The sequence below is a fragment of the Perca fluviatilis genome, chromosome 11 (genome assembly GCF_010015445.1).
Source record: "Perca fluviatilis chromosome 11, GENO_Pfluv_1.0, whole genome shotgun sequence".
NCBI classification, from domain to species: Eukaryota; Metazoa; Chordata; class Actinopteri; order Perciformes; family Percidae; genus Perca; species Perca fluviatilis.
The window spans coordinates 17,273,824-17,294,332 of record NC_053122.1 but is presented as its reverse complement, the minus strand read 5'-3'; the positions used below and the strand labels follow the sequence as shown (position 1 = coordinate 17,294,332).

The 20,509-nt window shown below is 39.1% G+C and overlaps 1 protein-coding gene across 1 annotated transcript in view; it reads left to right on the top strand.

Annotated features, from left to right (window-relative positions):
• Window positions 1-18,543: 18,543 nt before the first annotated feature.
• LOC120568842 (collagen alpha-1(XI) chain-like) overlaps window positions 18,544-20,509 on the top strand; it is a 92,628-nt gene continuing 90,662 nt past the window's right edge. The window contains 1 exon segment of the mRNA XM_039816565.1: window positions 18,544-18,945. Coding sequence (XP_039672499.1) covers window positions 18,831-18,945 — 115 coding nt within the window. The 5' untranslated portion in view covers window positions 18,544-18,830.

The window sequence follows — 20,509 nt, the reverse complement described above, 5'->3', positions numbered from 1 at the left end:
CTCCAACCACATTTATGATCCGGTAACAGTCTGATCTACAGGATTTGTCGCTTCACTGGGTACTACAAAGATTTTCTGCCCATAACTTTGCATGGTATTTTAATGATCCCAGAAATGCCATCAAGTGGACTTACAAGTGTTTCTTGCTCTGAAGAGAAGTGTGTCACCACATTTTTTCCCCTACAGATTTAGATGTTTTTTTTTAAAATCAATCACATTTTGGGAACTTTTCAGATTTCCTCAGCTAAACCAGGCATACTAGGGAGAAAAAGGTCTATAAAGTGAAATCCACAGGCTCTTCCAAAGGAAAGTTTCAGCCCAGTATCCTCCTCTTTCTTTTTTTTGCCGTGATGATATGTTGTGCAGATGTTGGGAAAAGCTTTCCATCTCACTGCAAAGAATAACAGCAGCAGCGGAAGTCCCCCAGGAGAGGTTCATGCTCTGAAACTTGCTAATACACACACATACACACACATACAGACACATAAAACACACACGCATATGCAGACACAAACTCAAATACCTTTACATTTTTAGACAAGTCATGGATTCAGATAGTTGCTCACCATCTCTTTCTCTCACACACATGCTCTCCATCCAGCCTGAGAAGACACACACAGACACATGCTTCTATCTTGAGACATTAAAGAGATCCATGTAGACAGTAATCTTAATCTTGTTTCCCAAATTATTCATGTCAGTGAGTCTTACCACTTTAAGAGGGGCAACAGTAGTCTGGACTAGTCTAGAGTGTTTTTACCAATTAATCTTTTCATGTTTTTAAATTAACTAATTATTTGTTTTATACTTAAAAATGTAAGTACCCAGAGCCCAATATGTTGTCCACTTGCTAATTTTGTCTGAAGAAAACTTAAAAATGATATGAGAGTGAGAGAAGTTGCAAAATCTCACACTTGAGAGCCTGTAATCTACAAATGTTTGGAATTTTTTTATCTGATTACTTACACCTGCAATAGCTATTTTTTTATTTTTATTAATTGGTGGCAGCAACAAGCTGTAGGTAGTGTCTTTTCTATACCACACCACCAGTTGAAAATATATCCATGCTGTTATAAATGCATCATCTCAAAGTCCAAATCCAGATAACCCTGAGGACATCATCATTATTATTTTCAAAAGGATACAAAAAGATATGTCTCAAAGGTTCAGAAACATAAGGTCCAGTCAAATACCGATTATAATGCATGTTCAAATTCAACTCATGCCATGACTTTGCATATAGTCTCTCTTCACTGTCACATATTGCCACGCATACCCGATTCAAGATTTAACAGACATGAAACAACTATCTACAAAAAGCCAAATGTATCCCAAAGACTAGTGCTTTGCAATACATGCCTTCAATTGGATTTTAATAGAACTAAATAGAAGGAATGCCGTCCCGCTGCTGGTGACTGGAAAGTTTACCAAAAATTTACAGATGGAGTCAATTTTATGATCCTCTTTCACAGTAGTCAGCGGGAAATGAGAGCTTTGCTTTCACAGTCATAAGCTGAGCAACAGTTTTGCTGTGAGGAAAGTTCCCGAGCTCCCCTGTACTGACTGCTTCTAAAATGTTTGTCTTCTTCAGACATTTGTTACCATTTATACTACAATAACAGTAAATTGAAAGGTGCAGAGTTTCAGCTGTATGGCCTTTGGGAAACACTTGATTCCACCTTGGCTTCATTTTCTGCGATTTCCTTCCTAACAAATATTTCATGATATTCCTAAGAAATGCAATCACCGGGCAAAGAGTAATGAAACTACATCATTGATTTCATAAACTACTTATGCAACATTTAAAAGTGGAAAGCTCAGAATGAATTCCATATGAAAGCAAGCTTAAGATAAATCAAGTTTGCTAAGAATCTTTGAATCTTTAGAGCAGCAGTATTCCCTTTGACTCTCTCCCACACCTGACTGACTGTCAACCTTTTCCATGATATCACTGCTGGCTTAGAGAAATAGAGAGTTTCCTTCGTTTTCCAGCACTCTGCTCCTCCAAAGCATGGGGGGGGGGGGGTGCTTTTATCAAACACGTGCTGGAGTAATGCCTTAACCCACTGACCACATCAGCCCAAACCAAACATGCCCTCCAACAACACCTCAGTCTCACTCTGCTGGTTATCTCTAGTTTGTCTTAGATTGGTCATTTCAACAGACACCAGGGTTCACTTAACATAACGTGAGTGTGAGGGACCACTGCTGTTATAGTATCACATATTTGGTCAATGGAAATATAAGGGATATAACTGGCATCCCAAAATGCTCCCCAGATGATGAACATCCTCGCTAAACTGCAGCCATGTGTGGGGCAGATGTCAGTCTGTGGCACAGGAGGTAGCATTACAGCACTGAAATCATGTCTTTAAACACTCCTATCCTCTCCCTGAAGAAAATATAGCAACAAGTCTTTAAAGGCGAAATCGCAGTGCTGTAGGTCTCAGGCTTATACTTAGAGAGGAATAATGACAGGTTGTATAGTTGGCACGGAGAGGGGAGAGGTTGGCTGTAAACCTCAACCTGATCTCACACTAATGAGCTTTTGTATAAATGTGCCCAGCACCCTTTCGTTTGTTCTCCACTGACTTTATTTGTTTTCAGTTGTAAACTGTGGAGCCCAAGATGTGCCAGATCTGTCCAAGTTCCTGTCTTCAACTGGCTGCTTCTCTGTACTCACTGCCATAACAGTAGCCAAGAACTACCTCTGTGCAAGGCACTGGCACACACACACACACACACACACACACACACACACACACACACACACACACACACACACACACACACACACACACACACACACACACATATAGTATTTGTCGGACTGGGAGAATGTGTGTCAACAGATAAAGTTAGTCTCACTTTTATGATTTTTGATTACAGTCAATATTGAACTACCATGCTGTAGAACTATGCTGTAAAACATGTCTGTATGGAACTGTAAGGGTTGAAAAAACACATCCAAAATGAATAAAACAGAAAGTTGCTTAATATTTCAATATTGTACCTCTTTAATCCATTTCAGCCCATGTCTTAGTCACAAAAACTGAGCACTCAACTTCAAAACGTGAATCTTACCAACTCATATTCAACTTCACACAGAACATCACAGGAAGTTTTCAAAGTGATACTTGAAACTCCTAATTGATGGCCTATGTGGGGGTTATTGTCAGGTATTAATCTTTCGTACATTTCACCTCCTTCAGTCATGTGCGCTCCAAACACATGGTGTATTAATTAAGAAACAATGGTCTCTTTCTCGGAGAGACAGAGACGGAGAGAGAAACAGAGGGAGGAAGGGAGGGAGAGAAGGAGGTGGACTAATAAAGCACATCCCTTTTCCATACTGTAATACATTTAACCCAGTTTTTTATGAGAAAAGTGTGTCTGAAAGTAAGGCACACTGATACTGTGGAAAAACGTGTGACAAATTAAAAGAAAAGAAAAGAGGAAAAATAGTCATAACTTTGCGTAGCTAATATTGTAGCTAATGTGTTTTTTCTGTCCTCTACTGTTGATCATCTCAAGACCCATTAAATTAATCTTGTGACCCCTAGTGGAAGGTCCCACCCCCCAAGTTGGGCATCATTGCTTTAAGCCAATCACTGCAGGATTTTCTCCTCCCACTGCTTGACTAGAATTTACACTTATATTGTCATCTAATAATCTTAATACATATATATATATATATATATATATATATATATATATATATATATATATATATATATATATATATATATATATATATATATCATATGCAATACACCTCTTTGTTTTACTTGTTTTTTTTTTTTTTTTTTTTTTTTTTTTTTTTTTTTTTTTTTTTTTTTTTTTTTTTTTTTTTTTTTTTTTTTTTTTTAAAAAAAAAAAAAAAAAAAAAAAAGTTATTTGTGGGCTTTTTTCTTTTTTGTTTTAAAAATTGTTTTAAACATAGAGGCCCTGTAGAATATCCAGGAAGTTAATTTTGGAGGACTTCCATGAGGCATTCTGGAAAAATCCCCTTTCCTGCCAAATCAAATTAAAACCTCCAGAGTTGTGAGAGTTTGCAGCTGAATAGGATTCACCCCGTCTAACCTGTCCCTTGGTGTCTATTTTCTGTCTATTATAATCTCATCCCAAAACACACTGCAGTCACAGAGGATCATCAACACACCATAAACACCACGCTTTGGGCCTGTGACTGCAATTGTAAGTTTCCAACACTAGGGGTCTCTCTAAGGACTTGCTGAATGAAAGCCAAATTGCTCAGCAAACAAACCAGAAATTAGAAAAAACCCTGGTTATAAATTAATAATAATAATAACTTTGACTTATATAGTGCCTTTCATGGTACCCAATGTTGCTTAACAAATAGGGTGGGGGGTGTTAGGGGTCAAAGGACTTAGCGAAAAGAAATGTTTTGAGGTGCTTTTTGAACACGGGCAGGGATGGGGCAGAGCGGACGTGGAGTGGTAGACTGTTCCAGAGTGTGGGAGCATTGGCAGAGAAAGCCCTGTCCCCAAAAGTCCGCAACCTGGTGCGGGGGGTGTCCAGCAGGTCCTTGTCAGAGGACCGCAGGGAACGTGACTGAGTGTAGGGTTGGAGGAGATCTGTGAGGTATTGTGGTGAGAGTCCATAGAGAAATTTGTAGGTGAGCAGGAGGATCTTGTAGGTGATGCGTGACTTGACAGTGGAGCTGGTTGCCAAGCTCACCTCGTCAAGCAGGGGGAGGGCAAGTAAGACATCTTGTGCCCAGTGACCCCACCAGGGCAGCCTGGGAATGGGCAGCAGGTTTATTGACTCATTACATTACATTACATGTCATTTAGCTGACTTACAATTAAGTGCTTTCAACTGTGAAGGTTCAAACTCCAGACAAGTAGTAAATGCAAGTAAATTAGCTTTAAATAAGCAAAGCTACAAAGAGACATATGAAATATATATATATTTTTTTTTTTATCCGAGGTGTAGTCGGAAGAGATGTTTTTTTAGCCTTCGGCAGAAGATGTGTAGGCTTTCGGCCATCCTGATGTCGATAGGGAGCTCGTTCCACCATTTGGGAGCCAGGACAGTGAACAGTTGGGATTTCGTTGAGTGATTAGTTCTCCCTCGCTGTGAGGGGGCAGCAAGCAGTTTGGCTGATGCAGAGCGACTCTTAAAGCTTACAGAGGAGAGAGCTTTTGCCTGAGATTTCTCTTTCTCTCTCACACATTCAATTTCAGTTTGCTTTGCAGGCATGAAATCTGAAATATGTTGTAAAAGCACATAAAGAAATATAGTAGGTAAAGAAAAAAGAACAACAACAAACAAAAGTGATTTCAGTACCATTTCTCTTTTAAATCAGTTTTTTCAGTTACTGTGTGTTTTGTGCTGCTTTAAACTTATAATCCATTACATTATATAGGGGAACATTTTAAAGATCAATATTTTATATGGAAAACATCAGATTAGGCGTGTAAATATGATGTATGGTTTTACTTAATACGGTGGGTCCCGTCTTTTAATTCAATCATTCATTTAGAAGTTTGATTATGTATATGTTGTCCCTCTAAATGGTAATTTAAAGCCTTTGCTATTGTGGCGAGATCCAACTCTGGAGAAATATCTCAGAAAAATGAGTTCCCAACTGGGAAAATTCACACTGCATTTAACATTTTCAGATAGGGCATTCCTTGGCAGAATTCTGTGCTCTCTGAGTGCCCTTATGTTTATATTTGTTGTCTAATAAGGCTAAGAGTCAATAGCCGTGCAACTGGCTATTTGAGGCTCAACTATAGGCAGAGCGTGGCTTAAAACTAATGTCCAGCGGCGGAATGTAACTAAGTACATTTACTCAAGTACTGTAATTAAGGTACTTTACTTGAGTCTTTTCTTTTCATTTTCTTCTTCTACTCCACTACATTTCAGAGAGAAACATTATACATTTTACTACATTAATCTGACAGCTTTAGTTACTAGTTACTTTACCAAATCAGATTTTTGCACAAAAAACACATGTAGTTTATAAAATACAATTGTATTATAAATTAAAATACCCAACAATATATAGGCCTACAAGGCCAACTGAAATAATTAGCTGAGTGGCAGATGATTGACAGAACAGTTTTGATTGTTTCCAGTTTCTAAAATGTGAAGATTTTTCTGCATTGAGTACTTTTACTTTTAATACGTAAGTACATTTCCCTGATACTTTCATACTTTTAGTTAAGTAACATTTTTAATGCAGGACTTTTACTTTTAACAGAGCATTTTTATAGTGTGGTAGTAGGCTACTTTTACTTAATTAAAGGATCTGAATACTTCTTCCACCACTAATAATGTCAATATGCTAACATGCTCACTATAACAATGCTAACATGCTGACATTTAGCAGGTATAATGTTTTCATAACATTTTCACCATTTTACCCATTGTTTTTTACAGCCTTGACATATGTGACTAAACCTCTGCATTGTCATTTTATGCATCCCACTCCTCTGTTATGGTGTGGTGGCCATTTCAGTAGATTTAGTCACTAATGTTGTGGAAACACAATAAGCATGGAAACTAAATGCACACTTCCTGCATTACTGCATTACTTCAAATACTAAGTTACTCCTCTAGTAAACTAGTATTCACATGAAATAAAACAATAAAACATTGAGACCATTCAACAAAGCACTCTGGGTAACAAATTCAACATACAAACTGGTTGCTATGGACTCGTCAATAGGCTTCCTCCAATTCGCCGTTTAAACAAAGTGGAATAAACGTATAAAAGTCCAAATCTACACAAAACCTGCAATCAATTAGTAAGCTGACATCAAATGTGGCATTAAGGAAACCTTTATTGCAATGTTGGCACAGCAAGATGTCCAGACTAAATTTTTGTTTTTTATGTCCTGCTGCTCCCATCGTCAGCCAGGAAATAATGCTCAGTAGTACACATATATGGTTCTTTAATGTATTTGCATTGTACTAAAATGCGTTCATTTTCAATGGACATCAATGTGGCTGAAACAGGTGCATCCCAAATATTTCAACATTATAGTCATTATGGCCTTTAGAAAAAAAAATTTGTGGCGGTGGGGTAGTGCACTATAGGCCCCTGTGGCGCGGCCTAAGCATTTGTCATTAATGGCATTTTTTCCCCTTACATTACTTTTACTTTTATACTTTAAGTAGTTTTGAAACCAGTACTTTTACACTTTTGCTTGAGTAAAAAGCTTGAGTTGATACTTCAACTTCTACAGAAGTCTTTTTAAACCTTAGTAACTATACTTCTACTTGAGTAATGAATGTGAATACTTTTGACACCTCTGGGTATGTGGCCGCTGCCCGCTGGTCAAACTGTACAGCCTCTGCTCAACCCGTACGGCGGTCCGCAGCAGCCTCTTATTTCAATACAAACACAGGCTAATCAGAAAGCACTAACGAAGTGCAGGTCACAACTGTGTCTAGGATTTTCAGAAATATAGGGGGATCAGTGAGTGGCCCCTCCCCAAATGGCATAGCCCTGGTTGGCCTATGACGTTAAGCCATCAAACACCTCTTTTTTTCCTCATCACGTTTGGAAGTCTAATGTTAACAGATGTGAGTGTAATGATGGAAACCCAAAAAAGAAAAGGGAAAGGTGGCGCTGAGAAGGTCAGACTCAAAAGGAAAACAAGGGATCGTGTTGCTGTGCTGTGTGTTGTTCATTCATTCACTGGATCATCCGACCCCAGCAACTACTTTGGCATGGCATGAATGTAACGGACGCTCATTAATATCAAAAAGTTATGCACTAAAGCTTTAAGTAAAAGATCAAAATACTTTGCAGTCCTTACAGCAAAAAACAGACGATGCTGGCAGTGTTATAGCCTCATCAACAGTGCAATGGGTCAATCCAAAACACAAAGTAACTTTACTGAAACATGTTTATGAGTCAAGTCATTTTCACAACATTTACAGTCAAAGTTGTTTCCAGGGATGTGTTGCGCTACATTTTACAGACTCTCCATCACAAATCAGATTTCTAATTATCAGAACTTCCTAGTTGAATGGTGCAATAAAAGAGGTCTGTCAGTTAGTTGTATTTGCTTCTTTATTGAGTGTGATCGGGTTTCGGCCAAACGTTTGGAGCCAAACCTAAGCCCAGACTGTTATTAAGTGTGTGTGTGTGTGTGTGTGTGTGTGTGTGTGTGTGTGTGTGTGTGTGTGTGTGTGTGTGTGTGTGTGTGTGTGTGTGTGTGTGTGTACAGCACATATCTGAAGCTTGTCTGACAAAACCACCCCGTATTGGGAAGTGTGGGTAAGAGTGGTTTCAATAACATAACTGCAGCTATAAGCCATTGATGTGACATCATGTCTTCAATTACACTGAGATGATCGCAGGATGATGGGGCCACTTGTCACATTTGTCTAAGGAGAAACATCTTTCTATGAAACTCAAAAGTATTTGGTTTCTCCAAGATATATTATGTAATATATGACATAAGTGGAAGATTCCTTCACTCATATCACTTGTGTCTCTTATTCTTATCCATTTCCTTATTCCTCTCAATCTTTAAGAAAACCTTCAATCTCACATCTTATTTTAGGCTTCTCTCCTCACTGAACTATTGCAACTTTTCTTAGACACTGAACAATGTGCCCACATTTCTCACCCACTTACACCTAAACAGGAACTTTCAAAGTACAGCCTTTAACTTTGTGTGTATGTGTGTGCGTACATCTCCATCCATGACTTTAGTCGTGCACGGGTGTGCGTTTGCTTCACAGTTTATGCGTATATGTGATTTACTGTTATATTTGTTCCAAGGTATCAATTTGGTGAGCAGGGCTTGACTTGGTGGCCAGTAATAAACTTCTATTCCAGTGCTGTCTTTGCAGTGGCCTTCACCACAGGCAACTATGTGGCTGGCCGCCCGTGCCACCACAACGAGAGCCATACATTTGGCTGGTATGAGTCACTGCCCCTTTACTCTCTACAGCTCTCACACACAGGGCCACAAAGTGGTGCATCAAGTTTTCAGGCTTCAAAGTAGCTTTGAGTTTCAAGAGAATTATTTGGGGATTTTTAAGTTAAATTTAGATTAAAAATGCTTGCACATGACGGGCCATCTTGAGATTCACTGAGGACAAGGATTTCATAGATTTCACCAGTCATTATTTTAATAAACCCAAACGGTTTTGCATTTAAATCTATCTGCTCTGTTGAATAGGTAGGCTACAGTGCAGTTGTTCTATTTACTATATGTCCTTCACTCTGCTCACTCAAACTGGGTCATCAATCACAATTCTTAGATCAGAACAGTCCTCCTGCATGGATTAATTCCCAGCATTTTTGTAGAGACCTGTATAGCTGACAGGAGAAAATTAAATATATAAGAAACAATTCTACCTGATTCGTCGCAAAAGCAAAGCTGTCTTTGGAAATAATGACCCTCCTAATGGGAGGAATGATTCCACATGCGGGAATGTGTTCTCACACTTATTAAATGATTCCAGACACACTGCTCTCCCTATAGGCTTTATGCGGGTGTGCGGGCAGCAACATGCCCGAGTATAAGCACAAAAATGCCCATATACACACACTACCACTCCTTCCACCCGTGCATAGGCCTACACAATCTTGAATCTCTTTTGGGCTCAGTCGGGGCTCCACTGATCTGCAGCCCCCATGAGGTTTTGCTGCAGCATCACTTGTCAGTGACTTGTTATGGCATTATGCATCTGAGACCAAACAAAGGCCATTACTGCAAATGTAAATCCAGCTGCTCTGCCACCTCCATCTTTGAGTCTTAGCCAAAGAAGTGTAAGGATGTCCACTGGAAAAGGCAATAGATCAACGTCACTCAAAAATGTTCATAATGGTCTTTTCTGTTATTGCAGGTCCACCCAGCAGCTTCCTTTCCTTAAAGCCAGGATTTGGCATACTTTGACAGCCAGATGTTGGACGTAGAAAAAAGACATCTGGGTGGTGCCAACCTCTCTTATTAAGAGCAAAACTATTTTTGTAAAACTGCCGTGTTACAAAAACAATGGGAAGTTAGGTATTATAGTTTGGTCCGCTGTTGTGGCCAGCTTAAAGCACCAGTAGATGTGACACACAGCTTATGTAGGCAATTAAGGTAGGCCTACTTTAAAACCCTATTTGTGATTGCCGCGCATTGTTTATGTCAAAATTGTAGGCTACATCTTCTTAGAATCAAAACCCAATCAAATCTGAACACACATAAATGACCGACATGACAGAACACATATTTCTAGAATCAGTGTGAGTTTGTGTACTTTCCGAGGATACCACCATCTAAGAAAAGACGTTCCCTCCAGTTTTTAAGTTTTCTTTAGTATCAAAGTAATCTAGTGATAGTTATCCATACATCCATTGGTACATTGCAAACAGGAACTGATAATAACTAATTCGACATACTTTTAACAATGCAAATTTGGCAAAAATATTAACAAATATAGGCTACAAAAACCTGGGGCTCAAATTGTAACCCACAATGGCACCATTATACTTCCTGTTTACATCTCCCAAAAGGGGTTACAAAACTTAAATAAACAAATAATAATTATAGGAATCTGTTCTGAATGCTAATATTGGCCTGAGTCTGGGTGTGTTGGTATGTAATGTTGTTGTTGGAGGTATTTTGATTCCATATAATAAGGTTGTATTGTCTCTATCAGCTACTGAATGTTCAATGTGCAGAGAAAAGAAAAGAACACACTTTGAATATATTAATGGTAGAGCTGCAAAGATTAATCGATTAATAGATTAGTTGTCAACTACAGTATGAAATTAATTGCCAACTTATTTGATAATCAATTAATCAGTTTGTCACTTTTCTTATGAAAAAATGTCAGCTTCTTCAATGTGAATATTTTCTAGTTTCACTCCTCTGTGACAGTAAACTAAATATCTTTAAGTTGTGCACAAAACAAGACATTTGAGGATGTCATCTTGAGCTTTGGAAAACACTGATAAATATTTTTCACAATTTTCTGACATTTTATAGACCAAACAACTAATCGTTAAATCACCATAATAATGTTGAATAATCAACAGATTATTCAACAATGAATATAATAGTTGCAGCCCTAATTAATGGGAAACTCATATGGTTCCTTTACCCTCTTGCATGCCAGTCCCGTGTGTAAGAATGATGGCTTTTGATTGGCTTGTTGCAGAAACTTGTGGAGGGACGCAAAGGCACAGCAGCTTACAGGCACCGTGGAAACAACGCTTCATCCAGTTGGTGGTTACTGTAACCCAAACCACAATGTTGGAAAACATCCAATCCATACACTGTGGGAGGTGATGAACATGGAAAATAGTGAGCTACTGCTGCTACTGCTTTTACCTTTTCTACCGTAACTGTCAATATAAATGCGGGTAACAATCAGGATAGAGGGAACATGTATAAAAACTCCTGCCCATAGAAAGTACTTAGTTGAATAGGCTATCTACCAGGAGTACTCATCAACCAAATTATGTCGTACTTTACTCAAGCAAAGCATTGTTGCTGTGCCATCAATGGAATATATAGTTAGGGCCTCGTTGCAAGTGGAACAAAATGGCCCATTCATATTCTCAGTGTTGGGGGTGATATGAGTGCAGTACTCTATAATCTACTTCAGCTGTTTTTCCATATCTCCAGCCACAGTTGTGTCTTTGGTCTTGCCAGATTCAATCCTTGACCCTATTCTATTTTATTCTTATTCAAGTTCTTTTCAACATGTAGTTAAACCAAGAGTGACCTGATGTCAACTCCACTTACAAACATAAAAGTTTGCTAGTTTCACTAACAAAGACCACGGCAATACAGATATAGTTTAGAATAGTTTAATGCAAATTGTGGATAAAAGGCTATGGTGCTGTAGAAGGGAAGGGTTAAGGGTTCGAAAGGAGGAATGAGGGATGCAGGGCTGAGGGGTCGAGGGATGAAGGGATGGGGGAATGAGGGATGGCCGTAAGGAGGATGGAGTAGTGGATGGAGGAGTGGGGAAGCCATCTTTTTGTGCATTGCAATTATAAAAGTGCCCCTCCTGTAGCTCTTGTATTTAAACAAAGAGAGAGAAGGGAGGGATAAAAGAGAAAAGGGGTCAGGGGGGAGGGATGCAAAAACTGAGACAGTTAAGGGAACGGATCAGGTGCTTGAATACTTTTTAGTTGGATGTGTTCGAGGCGCCATCTTTATTCCTGAACCTAGTTATAAAACTTCATTAAATAACATTCCCTGTGCAAAGGTAAAAGTTTTATTACAATGATGATTATGCAGTGTATTAAGTAAATTAGCAACACTCAGAGTCTATAGCCAGCAGCTCTGTGAGGCTGTACTTTGGCACAGCGGTGATTTAAACTAAATGCTAATGTCAGTATTCTGAAATGCTCACAATGACAATGCTAACATGATGTTGTTTAGGAGGTTTTATTAGGGCTAAACAAAATGAAACACAAATAGATGTCATTAGTTTTGCAAGTATTTGGTCTTAAACCGCAGTTGTTGAGCTATTTCAGTCTAAACCAAAGTGGTGGGCCGACCCGCGAACAGTGACATTGTCATCCCATAGAGCCAGAAAGGGTTTAAGTGCCATCAGGACCAGTAAATACTGTAAATGATTACAACACAGATACCCTTAATAATAATCTCTTAATTGTTTGCCTTATAGTTTCAGACATACTGTAGTCCTTTTTTCTCTTCATTTGGCACAGGCTATACCATGTGTTGATTTACAGTATCAAATCCTCCAATTGCTTGATAAATGGTCTACATTGTGCCAGTTCAGCTGATGATTCTGCTGTTGATTTATGAGTTGAAGCTGTGTTTTTCCTCTTGGTTTCATTCATTGCATCATACTTTCCTCTTATTTATTCACACAATAAAAAACCATGGCTATCCATTCATGAGAATGACAGACCAAGGCAGGGTTTCAGGCTGATTTAAAAAGACACCTGGAACTCCCATTGTTACTAGCTTGTAAGAGTATGTGTCCAAACAGCTTCAAAGACTGCTAAAAACAAGTTAAAATTAGCCAAATACCAAAATGCAGCTCAGCACACAGCTGGGTTCAGTAAATATGCCTATATGTATTTGTGTGAAACTGTTATCTTAAAAGGGTGATGGCTGGTTGGAAATGGAGTCTCCTCTGTGACTGCTTTTATGACTGGAAACCCTGCTTGCATAACCACTCATTAAGATGTCACATTGAATATACCTGATGCAATAAAAAGTTAGCAAGCATACATTTGCTTAGTCACTAAACTGTGTGCCTGTGTATCTTGACAGTTCTCAGGAAAAAAGTGGAAAGAATAACTGTCGCCTGAATGTCAAAACATTTACACCAACCTTGAACATAACAGGGCAGTTTCTAATTTTTTACAGGTTTATCTTTAAGGTTCCCTGTGGAGTTTCTGACCACTAGTAGTCCTATGTTCTGATGAGTAGGTCCTGGTTTTGTTTGTATCTTGTGCAGGCAATTACCCTTCAATTAACTATTTCCTTGCTGAGCTGGGAAAAAGATTGTAAATTTAGAAAATGTATTTGGCTAACACAGACTGCTTAAGCCTATTAGCTTCAGCTGAACAGACACATCACACAGAGCACCTTTATCATCAACCCACAGTCATGTTTCTGATCACCGAAAGTCCACTATTCCCTCTGCTTTTAGCTTTGGTTTGGTCTCCACCAATTTCTGAAAAAAACACATAAAACTTGCTAGGTGTTTGTCTAACTTCACCAGTCAGTTGCTATAACTACAGTTGCTGTCCATGTTACTTTCATTGTCAGCAATTATAATATAGTGGGTTTATCAGGGCTGGTTGGCTGAAAGTGGCTTAAGAACGGTGAGATTGATCCATTGGCTACATTCAATTGGCAGGTCATAAAAACCAAAAACAATAACCAAAAAGAGACAAAAGAGCACCTTAAGTTGTTAAAAATGAATAGTCGTTATTTCATTGAATGCAATACGTCCAGAGTAATGCAGCTTTTTGGAACACTGAATGTTGCTGAGCTGCATTCACATGTGGTGATTCAACAGATTTTTTTTATTTACTTTTTACCACCTCAAACTTTGCCTAATTCCCAGTTGCTCAATAAAGATCTGCACACAAGTTTGTGAGAATAGTCACATTCAAAACAATTCCTATTGTACAAATGTCAGAGTGAAGCTGAATTCTCTGAATGTAAGTTTGTATGCCGAGCATCGAAGATGACACAGAGATTTATGCTTGACTACAATAAACAAGAGTAATGAGGAACATGCATGGCCTATAAAAACAGAAACTCTCAAAGTGCTCTAAATCCAATAAGGTTCATGAGTTCAAGCATACTCAGTAAATAAGCTTTGTGTCTTCATCTGCCAAGTTCTCTGCTTGTCTGCTTTTTTCTCTCATCTTTTGCAATTTGTTTTGTGTCTCGACTAACCCTACCCCCCCATGTATGATAACAGGACATTAGTTAACAATAGTTTTTGTCTGTGCCTTGCTGCGTTTGTAAGCCTCCACATTCAGTCAGCTAGTCCCTCTCAGCTTTCAGTTTTTACTGCTGAAGGCTGGAGACATGGGCTCAGGGAGACTTTGGCTCATGAAATACGAGATGCTTGGGGCATGTTTAGATTATGAAAGACCTCTCCACTTAACTCTCCATAACGCTCAGTTCACTGCTGAGAATAAAGGCATTCACATCACATAGACTTGACAAGAAACATGAAAATAGGATGCCCTCTCTTAATCTATGTCACTCCTCTGGTGTACTTGGAGGTTGTTTTCTGTGATATCTGGTCTCTACTTTTGTAACTATACAAACCTACCTCTGTACTGCTATCAAGATGGCACCTTTCATCCAGCTCCCGTTTACAGTGTGTGTTCACTCCATAACACTCACATCTAGTGTAGTACATCTTAATCTGTGTAAATTTCTGATTATGTTGCTGCCATGGCTCTAGGGATGGCGATGATGGTCTGTCAGTCAGTCCCCCACTTTGGTCCCGACTGAAATATCTCAACAACTACTGCATGGATAGCCGAGAAATTTGGAACAAATTTATATTGTCCCCACAATTCATTGACTTTTCCTCTAGTGCCACCATGAAGTTGACGTTTTAGGTCATGGTAAAATGTCTCAACAACTGTTAGATGGACTGCCATTAACCTGGGTACAGTCACTCATGTCCCCCTAAGGTTCAAATGTAATACATTTATTACACGGCTTGGTTGAATTCTTGATTCTGATTGGTCAATCACGGCATTCTAATGTGATGTACAGATTGGGGATGATTGTTTAATTTATTTGTGTATTGTGCAATATGATTGATTGACACAGCTGCCAATATTGTTGTCACCTGTGGTGTTGTGTCGGCTGTTTCGATTCTCCTCTGTTCACTACGTCAATGTGTAGCAAGAGATGACTCTGCAATATAAAACCAGATGACCTTACAAAATTTGAAAATGAAAGCACACCTTCCCACGTCCTAGCAAACACTAGGTGAGTCTGTCTGGGTACCACATGCATCTATAATAAGCATGCCTAGACAAACATACATTCCACTCGGTGGTTATGTGGTCTGCAGTGTCTAGTATGCATCCCTCTCCACCCCCAAGCCACACACTGCCTTCTAGCTGGATAATTCATGGTAAGGAGAAGCTCCTGAGGTTACATCTACTTTTGACCTGGTAGTGAATGTTAGAGATAAGAAGACCTTGTTGAAACTTTTTTTGGCATATTAATGAAGGGAAGGATCATTCAGCTGGATACATGAGTTCTAGGGCTCCCTGTCATCCAGGTGAAGTAGCTTTGAGCAACTGCTGAATTTCTATATGCTCCAAGGTTGCTGACAGCCATGTGGTGGAAGCAAATGGAAAGTCAACGTCAATGAGCTGTTATAATGAGTGTCTTGAGGAAATGCTGCTGCACATTGAGTTAGAAGACATTTTCTGGACACTGTATGGTGTTCCATAAGCATCACAATAAATGTACAGACATACAAGAAAATGGTCTGTCGTGCATTTAAGATAACTTTTATTCTTAAACTCCTGAACTCAAAAGACTGTGAGCTGAATTTTATTCTGAAACTTGAAAGCACTCAGATTAAAAGCTGCCTGCAAGAGAAAAACACAGCCACTGGGCAACATTTTTAAGAATTTTTTGTTTTTATAGCTGCTCTAGGCTGAACCTCGCAGGGAGTAGAGACTTATTATAGAATAATTATACAATGTCCTCTTGGCACACATTGGCAGTAAATGCATCAGTTGTAATCATATGCTTCCAACTACAAAGAGGGCAGCTCTAACGTCAAGTTATCCTGAAAATTGTAGACTGTCCCAAGAAACAAGAATCTATAAGGAGCCGCTGGACATCTGTCAGTACATTTTGTCAGCTGTCCTGTTTGAAAGGCAAACTGAAGACTTTCTTTTTGGTTGGTTTTTGTTCAAATTTCCACTCTGCCAACACAAGAGGGCTTGTCAAATTAAACCAAGCATTTTGGGCCATAGTCCCAGAAAGCAACATGAACAAGAGGTTCTGACATTTTCTGCCAAACAACTTGAAACCATATTACAAAAAAGCCAACCATCTGCCAGAAAACTAATAAACACAGCCAGGCTGCATTCATGAAAGTTTTAGTACTGCTGAGCAAGCACAAGGTCATCACATCAGGTCCTAGATAAATGATGCAAATAGTTCAGACAGTCCAACATCACAAAATTAGCCTCATTCTATCCCACCAAACATGAACAGTAATCCCTTTCTGTTCATATTTTCTTTTTGAGTATCATTAAAAACTCATTTAGTGGGTAATTTTTAGTGGGTAATTTCCTCCAAAGCAATTGTTCCAAAAGTGAGAATCAAATCCTTAAGTACACTAGGAGTCAATGTTCATCCCATTGATACTGTATGTTTGTTTTTGTTTTTAGCCATGCTATGTTGATCAGACTTTGGTCAGGACTGGAGTATCTCAGCAACTATGGGATAATTATGAAATGATGTGCAGACATTCATGGTTCCCATAGGATGAAGCCTGCTGACTTTGGTGATACTCTGACTTTTACTCTTGAAAAACTGTTGGATGGATTGCAATTAAATTTGGCACAGGCATTCATGATTCCTTTACTTTTCCTCCAGCGCCATCATCAGGTCAGACTCATTAGCACTTTGTGTTTATTGCTAATAAGCAAAGGTTAGCATGCTAACCTAAGATGGTGAACAGTTTACCTGTGTGACGTTAGCATGCAGACATTAGCATTTAGCTCAAAGCACCACTGTGCCTATGTGCAGCCTCACAGATCTGCTAGCATGGCTATAGTCCCTTAGTCATGTTTAAAACTGGTGTCAATTTCCAACCCTTTGATATTGCTGTTTGTCGTGATCACACCTTTTTATTTCCATCAGTACTCTGGTTCAAAGAGTCAGCTATAAAACTGAAAGTTACCAGTTTACATCCACAGTCAGGTGAGGAAATTAAAGGTTAACTGAGCAGTTAATTGAGCAGCTGCCACCAAAAGTGCCCATGAGCAAGATTTCTTCTCTTGTCTAGTAGAGCTGCACAGTGACCAACAGTTTAAAACTGTAGCTTTACAAAGGTGCAACCAGATTGTTTGAATATGCAAATTTCCCTGGGTAAACAAATGTGCATGGCCCTAATGAATCAGAGCATTACTCCTGCACAACCCTGGAGTCTAAAATAAATCAATCCACACTTACACACACAAAAGCATTTGACCTTATTCTGAAAGAAAGTCCAGACATAGCCATTAATCTGCATTTTTTAAACTAAAGCCCTATTAGTCATTGTCCAAACTATTTGTATTTAATTAGCCACACCTGCACTGTGCTGTACTAAAACTTTACTTTAGCATACTTAATATCTGCTAAGCCTGTGGTTCTAATTTCTGCCTTGTGATAAAACACGTAAACACTGACACATTTTCTGAAATATGGTTTGGGTTTGTGTGACAATGGCTGCCATCACACAGTTAAATCCGTCTTTCATCAGTACACAAGGAAAACCAAATTGAGGGGAGGACTCTATAGCTACCACCTGTGCTTCCATTCTTTGTTCCAGACATATTTAACCATTAATTATTTTCAGGCCTCAGGAGCCCTGCTTTCAGAAAAAAATCTAAGGGCTCTTTTGAGGAAACTCCTATAGTTTGGAAATCATTTCATTTTGGCAATTGGGGCTTTTCTATTAGCCATTGGCCAGTGTAGATGTTATTCAGGCTATTTTCACATTATTAGGTTTTCAGGAAACCTCTAAAAAAAACATCTCCACCACTTAATTTGCATGTTGCATTTAGTTTATTACCACTTTGCCCATTCTTATAAGCTTATTTTCTTTCGGGAAAGTTGGGGCAATGCCCTTTTATTTGCTGTATTTTCCTTTAAAACTTTGTAAAAGATTGTAAGAAACGTGTTTAGGAGCGCTTCTAGGATGTTTCCAGGATAATGCACCGGGTCCTGTAATTAGGTTGCACTGGGATGTAGTGATGCTCCGCTTGTTGCTGTTGCACAGGGGGCGGGTCCCGAGACAACTTTCCCGACTGGTGATTTGATGAACGGAGGAATTTCCAGTGTCAGTATCTTACAGTCGGTTCAGGTTCAGTATTGCGGCGTTTGTCCAGCCTCCTGACGGTGCGCGACTCTCAGGGAACAGAGTGGTTTCCCTTTTTTCTGGAAAGCCCTTCACCATCAGTCTGAGAGCTGGGCTTAAGGGGGAGCAGATCTGAAGGGCCCAGTCTGGCTGTGAGAGACATCCTTAGACTTTAACATATGGCGCTGTAGTATAAGCACACTTTTGTGGATTGTGGAAGGGACCGAATTTGGAAGGGACCGAATTTTATCAAAAGTCGCCCGTTTTCTGTACAGGCGTTCATCATGGAGATGCAAAGGTGGACCACCAGGTGGAAAACGAAAAGGTGGCTATGGGATTCAACGCTAGTCGCTGTGGTCACATTAAGTTTAATTCTACAAGCTGCCAATGTCAGAGCAGGTAAGAAGTTACTCCATGCCGCAGTCACTGTGCCAACTCCTGTGCATCCTGTACAGCTTGAGAGCGTCCTAGCTGGCGGCTAGTCCATATGTGCCAGCAATTTACTTTAGTTTAGTAGACTGCCAATGGCTGGCAAGGAAAGTCACCATAAATCAGTTTACAAACCTCAGTAGACCTGTCCACCTTATCCAACAGAACTATCATACTTAGCCTACTACTACTGTGTGTGTGTGTGTGTGTGTGTGTGTGTGTGTGTGTGTGTGTGTGTGTGTGTGTGTGTGTGTGTGTGTGTGTGTGTGTGTGTGTGCGTGCGTGCGTGGGTGCGCGTGTGTGTTTATATTCAAGGCAATTTATCTTATGACTGAATTTGTTTTTAGTTGTTTACGTTTATTTTTGAGTGACACCAAACTGAGCCCATATCACATGACTGCACCTGCATCCAAGTTTAGTAACACAGTGTGTCTCTACGATTGTTGATGAATTTGAAACGTGCCTTTACGCTTTAACAATATAGGCAACCTACATAGTTTGTATGTGTCCAAATTCATGTTGGATTGTTTGTGTGTGGCACCAACCGACGGAGATGCTGCTCTCTCTCTCTTAGTTCCCTCTGAGTATCTAAGTAGGCAAACTCTGCCATCGAGTTGTGGTCAGTGAGGAGAGACTGACAGTGTTGATTTCGTCTTGACACAATACTCTGGAGGTCCGCGTAAAAAGTGTGCGTTAACATGACGTGAGCAATGGACAATGGTAGCGCTTACTAGCGGTGAATATATACTGCGATTTACATACACATAATTTTGGAAGCTAATGTTATCACAGAAGAAAATAATATATTTGTGTTCCATTTTACCACTTGGCAGTAGCCTACTAGAAACCCTTAATGTTTTACGCATAACCTTTACGCACGACGTTTGGTGATATAACTAGTAGCCCACATATACGTTTTTCCAAAAAATCAGTTAAGCAAGAGCCTAATAGTTAAATGGAATTCACAAATTCATAAAATTGGCACATCATTGTTGTTTTTTATTTTGTCTAATAAGCTGTCAGCTGCCTTGCTGTCACCAGAGTTGTACTGTATTGTGTTTTGTGATAAGTATTCTGATACTTCATATAGTACACTGGGCACAACACTGTGGAATTCTGGGAGTGAAATTCATATTCTGGCCTGAAGGATCACCATCTTTCCACATTATTTGGGCTCCCACTAAGTCCAAGGGGGCGTTGATGGAAAAAAAGAAAAAAAGAAAACTGAGTTTTTTTTTGCTTTAAAAACACATATGTGGGTCACATTAACTACTTCTTTTATATTTCCTTTGTCTGTGAAGTCCATCCAGTACTGTGGCTTTAGCCGGGTTGAATTTCTGTGTCTATTTGGATGCATGTTGCTTTTTAATATTTGTGGTTTTGACATCAGATCAGTTATTATGCAACCTTTCAAAATATGCCTTCTTGTATCAGAGCCATAATACTGACAGAAAAATGTTAATTTATGACTTAATGAAAATAAATTAATGAAAATAAATTAATCAGAAGCTAATATACAATATTTGGTGATTTG